This window comes from Mixophyes fleayi, chromosome 6, assembly GCF_038048845.1.
Source record: "Mixophyes fleayi isolate aMixFle1 chromosome 6, aMixFle1.hap1, whole genome shotgun sequence".
NCBI classification, from domain to species: Eukaryota; Metazoa; Chordata; class Amphibia; order Anura; family Limnodynastidae; genus Mixophyes; species Mixophyes fleayi.
In genome coordinates, this window is record NC_134407.1 from 222,108,328 (window position 1) to 222,125,544 (window position 17,217).

The following is a 17,217-nucleotide window of genomic DNA, read 5'->3' on the forward strand; positions in this document are numbered from 1 at the left end:
TGATGAATTTACACAGACACACAATAAAGAAGACTCTGGACACCCCCGTAGGTAAACTCTTCCCTGGGCCATGACATAGTATGACAGATTTAAAAGTTCTAATACTAAAAGGTCTTTTTAAAAATAACAGGGAGAGAAAAATATGGGAATTCAAGCTGATAAGAACATTCCATTCATTGACTAAAGGACTCAATCTAACACCTGGATTTATGACCCAATACACGGACACACTTCACACCCCACAGCAGAGTGCCGACTTCTGAACTCGGACTTTTACTCTTCCATCCGTAACGAAAACCTCCTTTTTATTACTTTAGCTTATCTTGATGATGTATTGCTCTCCCTGCCTGTACAAATTTCTTCATGTAACAGCTCTTAAATGTTGTGCCTGTTTCTCAGTCATTCATTCTGTGCTCTGAAAACTAGCAAATATAATATTTTTTTTTGTTAGCCAATAAAGGTATCACTCTTATAATACCTTTTTTTTTTTACACAAAATTATTTAACATCACATAGCTTTTTAAGGTACAAATCTGGGATTGAATAATGGCATTAACAACCAGGAGGAAGACAGGGGAAACGGAGTTCATTTATGGGATCCCGAAATCTGAATACACAAGACAATGATGGGAGGATGGAAAATAATTGTGTACAAACATGCCACTCTTCAGACCAAGACCAAATGATGTCCTATTACCAATTGTCTGTGTAAGGAATGATATATTTCTATGGCATCACTAGAGGTGGAATGAATGCCAAACTACACAAATCCGGGCGCCCTTACCCCCTGCTGCCAATGTCACCAGAAGTGTATTCATGGTGAGACAGTCATACCTGGTGGTGATGACTTAGTAAGAGGATTCAGATGCTGTCTAGATCAAAGAGTCAGGCAGCAGTTACCATTAAGAGGGGAACTATCACGATACCTCCTAAATTCTTGCTTCTATGCTACCTTAATTGCACACCCATTCAATGACATGACGCCCTGTATATAAATGTTGTTCTGTGGGTGAGAAAAAAAAGGATGTGCTGTACTTGTTGTGTTTTGTTGTGTGTTGTTGTTGTGTGCCTCCAATCAGCTTACAATAACAACTAAAAACACCCTCCCCTATATCACAATTATTTAACCAGCAACATAATACATTATAGAAGTCACTGGACTATTACAAAACAACATTATAGGAGGGTCTATTCCTGACATATATAATATACAGTAATAACACTGATATCAGGAATAGACCCTCCTATAATGTGATATAAGATGTAAGATGTATATAATATACAGTAATAACACTGATATCAGGAATACACCCTCCTATAATGTGATATAATATGTGACATGTATATAATATACAGTAATAACACTGATATCAGGAATACACCCTCCTATAATGTGATATAATATGTGACATGTATATAATATACATTAATAACACTGATATCAGGAATACACCCTCCTATAATGTGATATAATATGTGACATGTATATAATATACAGTAAGAACACTGATATCAGGAATACACCCTCCTATAATGTGATATAAGATGTGACATGTATACAATATACAGTAATAACACTGATATCAGGAATACACCCTCCTATAATGTGATATAATATGTGACATGTATATAATATACAGCAATAACACTGATATCAGGAATACACCCTCCTATAATGTGATATAAGATGTAAGATGTTTATAATATACAGTAATAACACTGATATCAGGAATACACCCTCCTATAATGTGATGTAAGATGTTTATAATATACAGTAATAACACTGATATCAGGAATACATCCTCCTATAATGTGATATAAGATGTAAGATGTTTATAATATACAGTAATAACACTGATATCAGGAATACACCCTCCTATAATGTGATATAATATGTGACATGTATATAATATACAGTAATAACACTGATTTCAGGAATACACCCTCCTATAATGTAATATAAGATGTAAGATGTTTATAATATACAGTAATAACACTGATATCAGGAATACACCCTCCTATAATGTGATATAAGATGTATATAATATACAGTAATAACACTGATATCAGGAATAGACCCTCCTATAATGTGATATAATATGTGACATGTATATAATATACAGTAATAACACTGATATCAGGAATAGACCCTCCTATAATGTGATATAATATGTGACATGTATATAATATACAGTAATAACACTGATATCAGGAATAGACCCTCCTATAATGTGATATAATATGTGACATGTATATAATATACAGTAAGAACACTGATATCAGGAATACACCCTCCTATAATGTGATATATGTGACATGTATATAATATACAGTAATAACACTGATATCAGGAATACACCCTCCTATAATGTGATATAATATGTGACATGTATATAATATACAGTAATAACACTGATATCAGGAATACACCCTCCTATAATGTGATATAATATGTGACATGTATATAATATACAGTAATAACACTGATATCAGGAATAGACCCTTCTATAATGTGATATAATATGTATATAATGCACAATAATAAAACAATAACACTGATAATAACAGTTAACCCCTCTCTCACCGGGATATATTGGGGTAGGTGTGATATCCCAGCCGCAGTGTTCCCCCTTTTGTGTTAAAGGCCTGGACCGGAAGTGATTACCCCTCCTGTCATCTACATCCCGGTCTGCGTTCCACCTGACTTCCGGGTTGTGCGTGTCACCGTGCGCCTGCGCAGTTCTACCCAGGAGGTCTGCTGCTTTCCCTGGTGGAACGCACATCCCAGCATGCATCGCGGCGGCCTCATCTACTGCTGAGGTCTCACTAAGCTGAGTGATTACCCAGGAGCCCAGCTCTGCTGTATTCTGTGTATATAAATATGTATTATCATATATAAAGCCAGTATTATATCCCTGTGAGAGCTAAATGCTGCTCCCACTACTATAATAGTACATAGTAAGACATGGATATTATAGTTACTGTACAGGCCTTGTATAATTCCCAGCTCTGGCTTTTCTGGGCAGTAACAACACAATAAAGACATTACAATGAATGCATTATTATTACTGGTCAATACGGGCATAACTGGCAGCAACATCTGAGAAGGAGGCTACTGGAACGATATAACCTTTGTTTAACCTAAATCCCGGCCACATTGTATATTAATGTTCTTAATTATCTCCCTGGACAATCTCTTGTGACTTTTTATGTTGTGGTTATATCGTACACATATATGTAATAAGAAAATGCTTCCTTCCGTGCAAGGAGCAACGTGTGGAAATGCAAGGGGAACATTTCATTGATATTGACAATATTGTCAAAATTTGCATGGGTCTATGGCAAGTGTTACCACACTGACAAGCGAATCATTTTCCATTTGTCCTTAGGTCCTCCAAATAATTATTTCTTGGATGTAATGGTAGAATTATCTAATAATACATTTACCACAACTTTTTGTCTTATTAAAACTCAATTTAATAATGTCCTGTATTTGTGTTCTTAAATACTTTTTATGATGCTATATTTATGCTGTGAATTGTTTGGTTTACAGTAGCTCCGATTAAATTATGGTGTGTTAGTGATTTGAGAGGTATTCCTAGTGAACGCTACCTGAGGGATATTTATTTAACTGCTTCATGGTAGGTTTAGTATTCCTTCAGCACATTAGAGAGTGTTGTTGTGGCTGGATCACTTATTTATACTTACTGTATAAATTTATTTAAATTAGTGTCGCAGTGCACCGATTTATATAATTGCAAGTGTACTGATTTTTCATATTATTTAGTGGAAATGTATTGATTTCTGAGACAGCATGCCAGGGGAGAAAATTGTTTTTTGTTTTTTTTATTACTTTGCCAAAAGAAGTGCTAATTAGGCTTTTCCATTTGTGAATGACCAACACTTGTTTAGCTTGAGCATCCAGCAGGGAGTCGTTAGACTCCTATCTCTCTAAGAAAGGATGCAAGTTATTTAGGAAATCACAGATTGATGTAAATTTTGTTAAAAGTTTAAAATCATGTTTGGAAATGGGAGATTGGGCATGTTAGTGACTTATTGAATTGTTTGAAAAAATGTGAAAATATGTATTTATTTCATAATGCATCCAATTGTATATGTGATATTGTATACCTCAATAAAAAACTGTTTATAAAAAAAAAAAAAAGTTTTAAATCACGTTAACGCCAAGTTTGGAGGATATATCACATCCTGATGGTAACTATTTGATGTAATATATCAGAATTTATGGTGCCTGGTCTGAAAACTGAGCTGGTTTACCACCTGCCAACATGTGTCAGAATCTGTATAAAAGAGCATTGTTTGACCATGTAATGTATCATTCCATCTGTAACTTCTGGAAGACCGCTAGTACCACAAACTAGCGTGTAACTGTCCTTATTAGGATGGCTTGAGTTAATAAAACATCACAGCGTCAAGATCCTGCATTGATGCCTACTTACCTGCAGTAATTTCTGTGACCTACAGAATAGACCAATCTAATCTGTTATCCAGCAGTTCTGAGGTTGGGACCCAGTTTCTAGAACCAACGCTCTGCCCACTACCTATCAGCTTTGGCCAGTGTGATAGGCTAGGGGGAACTATCCACAGCAACCCTGATCTGAAGGAAGAGGTCAGGGGTACCAGCCCAGGTGCCCAGCAAGGGGGTACACTAGCAGCGAGAGTTAGCCAGAAGGAAGCGGTTATAGGTGCCAGTGAAGGAGCCTAGCGCTGACAGCAGGCCCCTACTACTGTGGTTAGAGGGACGCAATTGGGATAAGGAAACGGGACCGTGGCAAGACAAGCCCAGCCGGTCCCCAGCAACACTAAAAGGGTAACATAGGAGGTCCATCCTGTCACAGTTTTGCTGCTCTGTTATCACAAGAATACTTGAAGTAAGTCAACCAGTGACTGCATGAGGAGCTGGGAATATGAAATGTATAAGAAATAATGATAAGACTATTGTATGGGAGAAGGTGGCGGGCATGAACACCAATGTCCATGGAGGCTTGACTCATCATTCATCATGGATAGTGGATGCAAGCAATATTAAAGCCCAGGATATTCTCAAAATTTTCACCATCGGCTTTCCGTTCATCATATACACAATGAATGACACTGGCCGAGTCTTTGTGACCTACTGTGATGTTACCTTGATTTTAGATTAATGTGGGCAAGAGTGGCCGCTGCTTTTTTGCCTCGGCCATATGAGTTAACTGGTGTGTAGTCAACATAAATTTGCTTATAATAGTCCTTTCAGAAGCTACTTCTGTATGCCCTACCCCCCAGATGTCCAGGTAACCTATTTGCCATGACCAATCAATGAAAGTGAGTAGAGCAATGTTCTTTATGTTATTTATTTTCACTGTGGTATTCTCTCGCTTTTTGTCATTGCAGATACGTAAAGACAGTTTGACCAAATCTGAAGAGGCTGTGTGCCACACACCCGTGTTCTAAAGGATGCATGAATATATACATGATTAAATGTGTTCATCAACCCACCAGATTTACCTTCCAAGAGCAACATCTGGTGGACCCCAATAAGATGTTGATCGTAATCTGGTGGTCTTTTTAGGTCCATATAAGCTGAAGTTTGTGGTCAATTAGGTCTAAAAGGGCAGCACAATGGTACAGTGGTTGGCATTGTTGCCTCACACCGCTGGGGTCATGGGTTAGATTCCAACCATGTCCCTATCTGTATTGTTATTATCGTAGATTTGTAAGGCGTCACAGTGCTCCACAGCGCCGGACAGTAGGGAAAACAGGACATACATAAAACGGACATACAAGGTAGACAAAATAAATGCAGACATGAAAACAAAGGGTATGAAGGACCCTTCTCATTACAGAGCTTACATTCTAAATGGAAGAGGGCACAGCTGAAACAAGAGGAGCTAGTGTGGCTTAGAGTGGAGTTTGTATGTTATCCCCGTTTGCGTGGGTTTCCTCCGGGTGCTCCAGTTTCCTCCCACAGCCCAAAAACATACTGGTAGGTCAATTGGCAAAATGAACCCTAGTGTGTGTGGTAAGGCATATAGATTGTAAGCTCCAAAATGTCATTGTGATACTCTCGAGAAGCTTTCTCAAAACTTTCCAGAGTCAAATCTGAATTGCTGGTGGAACTGTGGACATAAGGTTACAATATTACACAGTTGGCGGACTTATCCTTGTATAATCCCTTTTTGGGACAAAGTCCATCCAATTATTAACTCGATGTCCGAGCAGCCAGTACCCAAAGACCCATGTAACTTTTAGCTTTCCTGCCCCTGACAAGTTGTGAGTAGTTAAACTAACATTGAATAAGAATACCGTTGAAATATATTGAATAAGAACAAAATCCATAGTCTGTCTGCGCACGTGAATTTGTGAGTCGAATGTGTTTTTTATTTAGTGTTATTTGATTATTATTCAAGATGTGTTTTTGCTTAATTAGTAATTACAATTTATTGTAACTTTTGGATAGTCATTACATTATATATATATTTATTTTTTTATTTTTACTTTTGTCAAAAATATATATCCATATTTATAATTTATCTGTTCAAGTATTATTTTAGTATATGATTATATCCATCAAGTTTTATATAATATTTTTATACGGTTTATTATTTTACATATTCTAGAATATTGAGCCTTTCTATGTTTTTCACCCTTTCTTCTTTTTTTTCCTGTGTATTATTTATATATGAGGAAAATTGTATATTAGCTTTGTATTTTAATTGCCATTTACTTTCTGTATCTTCAAAACGGTACCGTTTTGTTGTTGGCGAACTCGTGTCTACTTATTTTGATATGTAATATCATTGTCACACGGAGCTGTGACATATACAAACACCATATTCCGGATTGTATACCATCACTAGATGCACACGTAGCTGTGCTCTTACCATTCTATATCCGTCTCACATTGAGAACTGTAACTGTTGGTGGTTTAATATCTGGAGATTGTATCATCGCTGTTCATTCAGCTTCCTACAATCAATCAATCAGTATTACACAGAGACTGTGGAGGATTTAATCGATTAATTACACACTTGTCCTAAATCAGGGTTGTCCAACCCGCGGCCCAGCAAGCCTGTAAATGTGGCCCAGAAGGAGTGTTGGTTGTGGCAAGGAGGCAGCACTGTTAATGGAAAAAAAAAATCCTGCAAAAAAAAGAAAAGCAAATACTTACCTTGCGGTCACGTCAGCTGGTACTCTGGCTCCCTCCCTTATCTCCTCCTCCATGCGGTGCTCGCAGTGAATGTCGAACATCCATTGCGGAGCGCAGCACAGAGGAGTCACCAGCAGGAGAAGAAGAGAAGAGTACAGGAGAACAAGCCGATTAAAAGGTAAGTTAAGGGGGATTTTTTTTATATTATTTCAAGGAACGCTGACCAGTGAATAAAAGTCACCTGGTCCTGGAGCATCATGGACCTTGTCTCCCTGCTACATACTTCTACTTGTAATACTAATGGGGCATTATATATTATTATCTTTGGCCCATTATAAGTTGTTATCCCTTAACTAACATAGTGGTGTAAATAGCAAAACAGGTCACAATTTGGGGTCACAGTGGTGTATATGTCAGGTACCGCAGGCCTGGTCAGGGCACCCTGATATACAATGCCTGGCTTAAATGCACTTTATTGATCTTGCATCGAAACAATACAAAAAGTGATTATAGTATAATAACTAGAGAGGATTTTTTGAACAGGGCGATTGAAAGGTAAGTATAGGGAGATTTGAAAAAAAAGTGATATATATATATATATATATATATATATATATCTCACTTTTTTTTCTCATATTTATATGTTAACTATGTTTTCTATGGTTTTTTGGATGATCAGCTATCGTTATTGTTAGTGTATCTTATGTGCGGCCCAAACCAACTCGTCGTCTTCCAATGTGGCCCAGGGAAGCTAAAAGGTTGGACACCCCTGTCCTAAATGAAAGTCCTTTGCTCCGTAATTTACATATGCAAACAATTTTTTCTATGATCAGTCTGTTTTTTAACAGATGACCATATGCATACAGAGCTATACCTATAGAGGGATAATTATAGGAGCACCTGGTTGTAATTGGATACTAAGTATTATCGAGTGGAGTAATCACTGTCCACAGTAATTAATATCTTTACTCCCCGATATGACAACTTGAATGTTCTATGATAAATATTTTTTACAATTGGGATTAATCTCTTGGTTTTTTTGATTTATATTTATTTTGTTATTATATTTTTTTTAATTGTAATAAATTTATTATTATTCTACCTTAGTGCTTTTTATTCTCTTTTTATATCTTTCAGTTATCCCCCACCTTCTCTAAGGACCCAATTCCCTCTTTAGATGCAAATACTATTTAGGGAGCATGCTCGTTGTCTTCTCATGGTCCCCTGCAGGTTGGACCAGGATATGATTCATTAACCTAATCAAATAACCTTAACTTGATGAAAGTGATTTATACACATTACTGTTGTTTTATTTAATTCATCTTCAATACGGATACTAATGTTATATGCTATGTACCTGCCCACCCTACTCCCCTCACTCCCCCTTCTCAGTTTTATTTAAAAGAACAAAGGGGAAACGTTCATGGTTTGATGTTTGGAAACGTTTTTTTGTTGTTGTTGTCCCCTTACGTTTCTCCAAAAAATGTAAAGTTATAAAAAAAAATAAAAAATAATCCTATTGTGTATAAGCAACTTCAGAACCAGTATTATAAAACAACAACAATCTGAAGTTACATATGAAAAAGCCTTGGTTGGTACAATGTTCTCACGTGAGCCAGTGATCTGGACCTGTGCATGGCATAGTGTAGTTATAAAAATAGGGATATGTATTTTCTATGTAAAATAGGGACCATCAGTAAACACTGTCAATGTTTTCAAGTAGCTGCTTGACCATGAACACTTAGCAACCTATAGCAACCAATCAGATTCTAGCTGTCATTTTGTAGAATGCACTAAATAAATAACTAGAATCTGATTGGTTGCTATAGGCAACATCTCCACTTTTCCAAACCCGCAGTTTAGTAAATCTAGCCCTTAGGGCCTGGTTTATTTAGGACAGTAAGGCAAACAAAATTAGTAAGTTTTCTCCTGGACAAAACCATGTTACAATGCAAGGGGTGCAAATTAGTTTATTATTTTGCACATATGATATATACTGTCTATCTTTTCATATAGCACACACTTGATAACTTTATTTGTACACCAGAATTTAAAGTTAATCTAGGACATGCCCTACCCCAACTATAAATCTGTCATCACAAGGTGCAAAGTTACTCAGTTTTTTTTGCTTTACTTTCCTTAATGAATAGGCCCTATTTTTGTAAATCAAAACAAGCTGCGGTTATTACACCATGAACGCAGCACCTATCATGGTATCACCGACTGATGTGTAAGAGCCATAATGCAATAAATGGAAAAAAACAAACAAATACCACGGATAAATATACAATTTTATTTATTATTATGCAGAGACATTAAGGGGCAGATTGATCAAAACTTTAAAAAGTAAAAGAGGAGGTGTTGCCCATTGGAACCAATCAGATTTTAGCTATAATTTATCTAGTACATTTTAGAAAATGATAGCTAGAATCTGACTGGTTGCTATGGGCAACACCTCCTCTTTTACTTTGTTTAGAAGGTTTGATAAATCTACCCCTAAGTGTCATCTTAAGATCCAAGTCTATTGAGGTTTTCTTACACAGTCTCGGAGTTACAAATGTACATAAAACACAAAATAAATCTGTGTTAATAAGCAAACTGAACAAAAAAATGCTGTAATGTGTCTTGACAAAAAGTGCATTAAATGAAAAGCCAACATAAGAAAGCAAACACCAAACCCAATATTCATATAATACAGCTCTTTTTGTCAGAATAAATATGCTTTTTCAACGACCCTCAAACACACTTCCTGCATTTCAGGTGGGTCAGTTCTGAAGGTCAGTAGAGCCTTCATCGGCTATGTGGTCTGATCTGTGTTTACTATGGGGATAAACTAGTTTATCTTTCACTCATGTTGCCCATTTTTTAACCAGGTCTTAGATATATCATGATATTTTAACATGTTATATGAATTTGTTTCTTTATTTGATGTTGCACTGAAATGCGATCTGCACATTAAGATGCATGGTTGCATAGAGTCTGTAACCTGTAAAATAGTTCAGATTTTAGGAAGAGCGCGGTAGGACTGAAATCTTGACACCCAACCGACGGAGATAGTAAGTTGGCTTTAGGACAAACTCCTCAGTTTCTGCATTTTCTAGAGAATGTGGTAAGCCTGTAGTGTTCTTCAAAGACATCATGCTTTTTGGAACCTCATTATGGCAACACAAGACTCTGCAGAAGAACAATGGAATTTTGACTTGCCTGTTGTGACCATCTCCCAACGGTTAATTCATTGGTGAAATGATATCAAGACCCAATCATTAATTTTTCTCTTGTACAGATAAAAAGGCTTATGGACAAGAGGGCTACATGAGAGCTTCTTGAGATGCATCCCACTGCTGACACCATGAGAAGCTGTCCGAAATGTCTCAAATTCCATAAATGGTATTTATTTTTCGCTTTTCCTTGTCCCTTCATGGTATCCAACCAAAACTGGGATTTCTCAAATGATGGGGGGAAAAAACAAATAGCCACAAACATCACAACTTCCTTGAACACACAGGATTTCAAACAGCTCGTCCTGTTTTAAGTGATCATTAGTGGACCACTAGACCGAGAACACGAGTTGCTCGATATAAAAGAGCTAAAAGAAGTATCATTCACAAATATACATGTTTAAGTTTCAGGAACTTATCAGAAGATATTTTAGATTTAGAAAATCGTGGTAGTGATATAGGTGAAGGTTTTCGGTTACTCCTGTTATATAAGCCAACCTGTACTCACTGGTCCTTTAACATTTTTTCACTAGTAATAAAGACAGGAGGTGGTTTTGGGTGGGTTTTTTGATGTCTGAGAAGTTTGGAGTACTGGGTAAAGTCTTTACCACAAACGGAACACAGAAACAGTTCTTCCACTGGATGGATCTTCCGATGGGCGATGAGCTCCGACTCGACTTTAAAACATTTCCCACAGTCGTTGCACGAAAATTTTCTCTCTCGGTTGTGCATCAGCTGGTGATTAAAAAGATCATCTGTTTTGGCGAAACCTTTCCCGCATTCCGAGCAGGAATAGATCTTCTCTCCAGAATGAATCTTCCCGTGGGTGACCAAACTTGATCTGGCATTAAAACATCTTCCGCACTCTGTGCAACAATACGGCTTTTCCCCGGTGTGGGTTCTGCGGTGTATCACGAGAGCGGTGTTATGCCTGTAGTATTTCCCACACTCGGTGCACGGAAAGAGTTTGACATTTAATGTGTGCATGGGCTCGTGTCTGCCAAAAGCTTCGCTGGTGGCGAACATTTTCTTACACTTAGAACAGTACGTCGGAGTCAGGACAGACGTAGAAGCTAGCTCTGTGTTCGGCTCGCCCAGCTTCCTGCCCCTAGATCCCAAGAGGTGCTTGTTTTGTTCTATAATGTAACTGCTGCTTTTACTAAGCTCTGCCATGGCAGAAGGGGAGTATTGTGTCTGGGTGTATTGTTTGGGTGGCGGAATGCTTGGTATCAAGAAATTTGCTTCTTCACTTGAGACTTTATTGCGGATAGAAGTATATTGTGTCTCTGTGTGGGCTGCGGATGTAAACAAGTAATTAACTTTGCGTTTTCCTTGTTCATGCGAAACTGGGTCCTCCTTAAGCCGTTTAGACGCATACTGCAAAGTATCCGTGGAAGTGGCGGTATTGCTGCCTGTGCGGTTACCTTCGTCGCAGGACACCAGATCTATCTTAACATGAGTAGATAAACCTGTGGATAAGACAGCACTCCGATTATTAATTACACAGCAACGCTCACCCTTGTAAAACTTTAAAGGGGGTTCCACCTTCAGATTACTTTAATTACCGCTTGCATTTCCCCCCAATGTAACTTTTACTAGATATAGTGCTTTATGAGGTGGAAGACAGCAGGAGGTTATCTGAGGAGCAACCTAATATCTAGTTATGGGAACGGTCACTTAAGAGCTCAGAGGGGCATCCCAAAGCCTCTCTGCTCCCTACGTCATGTGCCTTGTGATTGTTTTTACCATTGTAGTCTATGACACTGTGCACAATTATAAATCATTAATAGAAGCCTTAAGGGAAAAAAAACATGAGAAATAAGTAAATACCATCATTCTTCTTATAGTCTGCCACACTAATTTAGGTGAAAAAAAACCAAAACCTATTTGTGTCCATGGGATTTCTGTTTTCACAGATTAATATAGTATTATTGTTCCTTTCAAGTGTGCATGAATGAGATCCATTGACTTACATTTTTGGATTGTTTTTAACCATTTAATTGTAACCAATTGTATGAATTTATCAGCAAACCAATTGTATTTATATATAATATATATATATATTTAAAGAAAGTAATATACCTTTCTCTCTTCAATAGGACGATATTCACTACTGTGTATATTTCTATATACAGGAGAAGAAAGTCTCCTTTTGCTACAATTGTTTCTATTTATGGGAGTTGAGCGCTATATAAAGTGAGTTTGCTTCTTTGCTCTTTGTACATGAAGTACGAAGTCCCGACAGGTTAACCAAAAATTGTTGTCCGGTTGTGCAAAGATAGTAGAGGGAAAGTTGTGAAACTCTGGATGTTGAAGAGAGAAGCAAAATATCAAATCATCTTAACAACAACTAGAAAGCCCCAGAAAGCTGTATAATAAACACCAGATCTCTGCTGGATGTTATCAATATTTTGACATATTACATGGATGATTTCTGGAGATGATTCCACCACGGATTTTCATCAGAGTGATGAGCACTGAGCCATCGGGTCTGGACTTTGGACTCCTAACTACTGATCTCATCTAATTTTGCCTATGTGGAACCATGGTGGACCAAATCTATACCTGTCTGTCTTATCAGGCAATGTCCTGAAGGGTTTTAACTACCTACATGCCCATTGAAACTGAATAATACTCAATAGTAAGAGAAGATGGTCCAAAACAGGTCCTCAAATAAACCAGTTTCCAAATACCATATATTTGTTTAAATATCTGACAAAAGCAAGTATTCCATTATCACGCATCCAGTTTATGTTCTCACAGATTTGGTCTACTACAATGATATGACAGATTGTCCAGTCCTGCTGTCTTCTCGAAGCTTGAGGGTCAACCCCTTGTGAAGAACTTCAGTACAACTACACATGTAACAAGGTGTTTACACACGTGATGTATGCTACATGTATGAACATGATAGTGATAACACATTTTCATACCCAGTGATGAAAGGCGCTGGTGATTCTCCATCGTAACGTCTTTGTATAGATTGTTCCGTTCTTTGATACCACGAAGAAAGAGGAACCTGACAAACAGAATGATACAGTCATCATCCAGACACATCCCTTGGTGTTAGTAGGTTGGTCCTGCTGAAAGGTCCGGAGTGTTTTGTCTGTACTGTCAATATCAATCCTGTCAACAATGTGCTACCGTACCGGTCTGCTCCTATTCTTCCATATTTTCTAACTGCAGTCATCTAGGCTGCATAAGTTGGGTTCAAAAAATATGTTCAGGAAATGTATTGCTGCTGGAAATCGGGGAGCACGCCCCACTGGTGGGAATGGGTCGTGGCCGCAGTTGAGGCGTAAATGACGCCCCACACTGGTTATTTAGTAGGTCATTGCTAACCCAGCACACACATTTATTAGCAGCAGGACCATGTCAACCCCACCGATACGGACCTATTACAAGTACAGGATCCTCAAGGATGATGAGCTGTTAGACCATTGTCACCAAAAGCGCAGCCCTTAATCATAGTTTAAACATGTCATTCATTATTTCTGCTATGGACACCTATAAAGGTATCCAGACACAGGCAGATCAGGCTGCTTGTTTAAAAAACCAGATCTATGCCCAATTTGGTAAAATGCCCATTACCCCTCCACCAGGCCAGTCACTTTGTCTCCCCTTCCCCCCTATCAGTCATTATGTCAGAGTTGGACGCAAAATGGATTAAATTACTCTTAACAAAAAGAGCATGGAAAAATAGCGTATTTCCGCCCATATGCAAAGCTGTACACATCTCGAGATGTCTCTACCTTCTCATTAGTAGCACCACAAGTCACCAGAGCACCTGCTCTATAACAGGTACAAAAGATAAAACTATTAACAGGAGTATCTGCAGGTCTGCATGAGCTGTATTTGTGTAAACATGGCCTTACTGTACCCAGCCGTTAGTCACCTGGACAGGCAGTGTCTCATAAATGGGTCGGTCACCATCTCTTCCCCTGGTCACCCATCCAGACACCTTCTTCTCCCCCCATCCAATCACCGTCTCCTTCTCCTGTCACCTGGCCAGCTACTGTCTCCTCCACCTGTCACCCGGCCAGTCACTGTCTCCTCCACCTGTCACCCGGCCAGTTACCGTCTCCCCCACCTATCCAGTCACTGTCTCATCCACCTGTCACCCAGCCAGTTACCGTCTCCCCCACCTGTCCAGTCACCATCTCCCCCACCTGTCCAGTCACTGTCTCATCCACCTGTCACCGTCTCCTCCACCTGTCACCAGGTCAGTCACTGTCTCCTCCGCCTGTCCAGTCACTGTCTCCTGCACCTGTCACCCGGCCAGTCAACGTCTCCTCCACCTGTCACCGTATCCTCCACCTGTCACCCGGCCAGTAACCGTTTCCTCCACCTGTCAACGTCTCCTCCACCTGTCACCCGGCCAGTCACCGTCTCCTCCACCTGTCACCCGGCCAGTCACCGTCTCCTCCACCTGTCACCCGGCCAGTCACCGTCTCCTCCACCTGTCACCGTCTCCTCCACCTGTCACCCGGCCAGTCACCGTCTCCTGCACCTGTCACCCGGCCAGTCACCGTCTCCTCCACCTGTCACCCGGCCAGTCACCGTCTCCTCCACCTGTCACCGTCTCCTCCACCTGTCACCCGGCCAGTCACCGTCTCCTCCACCTGTCACCCGGCCAGTCACCGTCTCCTGCACCTGTCACCCGGCCAGTCATCGTCTCCTCCACCTGTCACCCGGCCAGTCATCGTCTCCTCCACCTGTCACCCGGCCAGTCACCGTCTCCTCCACCTGTCACCCTCTCCTCCACCTGTCACCCGGCCAGTCACCGTCTCCTCCACCTGTCACCGTCTCCTCCACCTGTCACCCGGCCAGTCACTGTCTATCACTTGGACCACCCCATACCAGTCTCTGGCCCCTCCCCATGTCACTGTGGCCCCTCCTCATGTCACTATAGCTCCTCCTTTTTCCCCAGCCGGTCCATGAGCCCCCATTTAGGTACCAGTATATATTATTATTTATTCTGCCCTCTTCCCTGCCTGAGTATACTGTCCACCCCATTCTGTGTCCTGCATAATGTGTCTGTAAGGTGACAATACTGTAATAACCGTATAATAACCACCTACCGACCAGCACAGTCCTTCCCGTCCTGTCTACACGGCGCCGGAAACACAACCTCCAAGAGTCAGGGAATCCCGCCTCACTTCCGGCCTGTGCGGTCCAAATAACTTCCGCCCTCACTGTCAAGTGGTGCGTTCCACCCGATTCACTTCCGGGTGATGCGTTCCAAGTAATGTCCTGAGCCCTGGGAGCCGCTTCCGGCCTGTGCGGTCCAAAGCTTGTACTTCCGGGTCCCGGGTCTCTCTGTTGATCTGTATGTGACACTGAGCTGCTGCTGTGACCAGTAATTATCATTATTATCACACTAATATCAGAGTATGATTGTATCCAGCCAGCTCTTCCTGGTTCCCAGGGACTGTCCCTCTTTTTCAGTAATCACCCCCTCCCCCTATATAACTCCTTTCTCTGCCTGCTGGATACAATTCATATAAATCATCAATAACTCTTATCAGTGTTGGGAAGATTGTGATTACATTATTGTAGGTGTGAGGATTAATCAGCTGCACAAGAGTATTGAGAATAGAGGTTAATGGGTCCCATAATTACATTGTGAATGGCCCATCCAGCATTTTAGATGATAAGTTAGTGTAATATTTCCCAAACGCCCCAATGCACAATTTACAAAAAATAAGCTCAAAATAAAAGTGATAGACGTTCTTATCTCAAATACTTCTTGGGGCCAGGAATAAACAGCTGGAGGGGGCGTGTCTCGCACTGCCCAATGGGCGTGTGACATAAGAGAAGTCAGCGTGTCTTGCCAAAGTCACTCCAAAACACCAACAATTACCCCACGCATAGAACACCTCTAGCCACCCCCCACTCACACCAAATCACTTCTAGTCACCCCCAAAACACCTAAACACACACCTCAAACACATCATAATCACCGCCAAACACTCACGCGGGTGGCCTAAATGCCTCAGGCAATCACAAAGTAATACATTATCTTCTAACAAACACCACTGTGCACAATGTGTCAGGTGCGAACAGCGATTTTATAGGTACTGAACATCCCGCAAGGCTCCTATGGGGCCCAGGGCCAGATTAATGGCCACATCAGCCTGGGGCTGAAAATGATAAAGGGCCTATTTTGAGAAGTGCCGACCCACCGAAGGTCTGGCTAATGTTTTGTTGTTTTTTTTCCCCTCCTGGCTGGCCTGGCCCTATTTCTTTGGAGAGGCCTGGGGCTGCAGCCCCATCAGGCCCATTGTTAATCCGGCCCTGTTAATGCCTCAACCGTATATTACATCCACACCAATAGCATCAGGAACTATGCAACATTATACTGGGAGCACATCTCAAAGGGATACAAGTGAAATTTTGCACTATGAACAATTATAAACTGTTGCTCTGGCACTAATTATGTCATTGCATTTACTGCTACTATAATGTTTATTTTGAATATTATCTATGTTAATAAAGTTCAATTATTTTTTATAATGAACACTATTGCTTTTTACCAACCTTCATATACTGTTCACGGAGAACTTCGATGATAGCATCAGAGGTGTCAGGTATTATCATACCTAGAGCTTGAGGTGAAACAGCTGAGCTGTATTTCAGATCTGTCAGTGTCCTCCGTGTTGCCAAAAACCTTAGCGTTGCAACCAGTCTTTGCTCCGATGCCAGGGGTCTCTTTAAATGGGTGTTCTCCCTCTGGATGAGAGGGGCTACTGGTTGGAGCAGTTCCTTAAAAGTGGCTTCATTCATGCGCAGGAAAGTCATCTGGATTGTTGTCCCGTATCTCCTGTAGCATATAAGAGAATGTGTCTC

General features: G+C 40.2%; 2 protein-coding genes across 5 annotated transcripts in view; both read right to left on the reverse strand.

Moving 5' to 3' along the window:
* LOC142095285 (uncharacterized) overlaps positions 1-2,678 on the reverse strand; it is a 42,075-nt gene extending 39,397 nt beyond the window's left edge. For both annotated transcript variants that reach the window (XM_075178232.1, XM_075178231.1), the window contains exon 1: positions 2,585-2,678. The gene's annotated coding sequence lies outside the window, so the exon portion shown is untranslated. The remainder of the gene's footprint in view (positions 1-2,584) is intronic.
* A 6,751-nt stretch (positions 2,679-9,429) lies between these two features.
* On the reverse strand, positions 9,430-15,534 carry LOC142095286 (uncharacterized). 3 transcript variants are annotated; one of them, XM_075178235.1, is made up of 4 exons: positions 14,855-15,029; positions 14,264-14,666; positions 13,302-13,387; positions 9,430-11,837 (listed from the first exon to the last, which is right to left on the reverse strand). In XM_075178235.1, exons 2-4 carry the CDS (start codon positions 14,299-14,301, stop codon positions 10,873-10,875), a joined length of 1,089 nt encoding a protein of 362 aa, XP_075034336.1. In that variant the 5' UTR covers positions 14,302-14,666; positions 14,855-15,029; the 3' UTR covers positions 9,430-10,872. The 3 variants fall into 3 exon arrangements, with proteins under 3 accessions (XP_075034336.1, XP_075034337.1, XP_075034334.1); XM_075178236.1 differs by lacking the exons at positions 14,264-14,666; positions 14,855-15,029 and adding an exon at positions 15,450-15,534; XM_075178233.1 differs by having other exon boundaries at positions 14,264-15,029.
* Between the last annotated feature and the right edge of the window lie 1,683 nt (positions 15,535-17,217).

Bases quoted from the DNA above. Each gene is read 5' to 3' on its own strand.
- LOC142095286 (XM_075178235.1), bottom strand. From the start codon at position 14,301: ATGGTGACCGACCCATTTATGAGACACTGCCTGTCCAG. The intron at 13,388-14,263 runs GTGACTAACGGC...TCTGTTTGTCAG, and splicing joins ATGAGACACTGCCTGTCCAG to GTTCCTCTTTCTTCGTGGTA. The intron at 11,838-13,301 runs GTATGAAAATGT...TCTTATCCACAG, and splicing joins CCAGCGCCTTTCATCACTGG to GTTTATCTACTCATGTTAAG.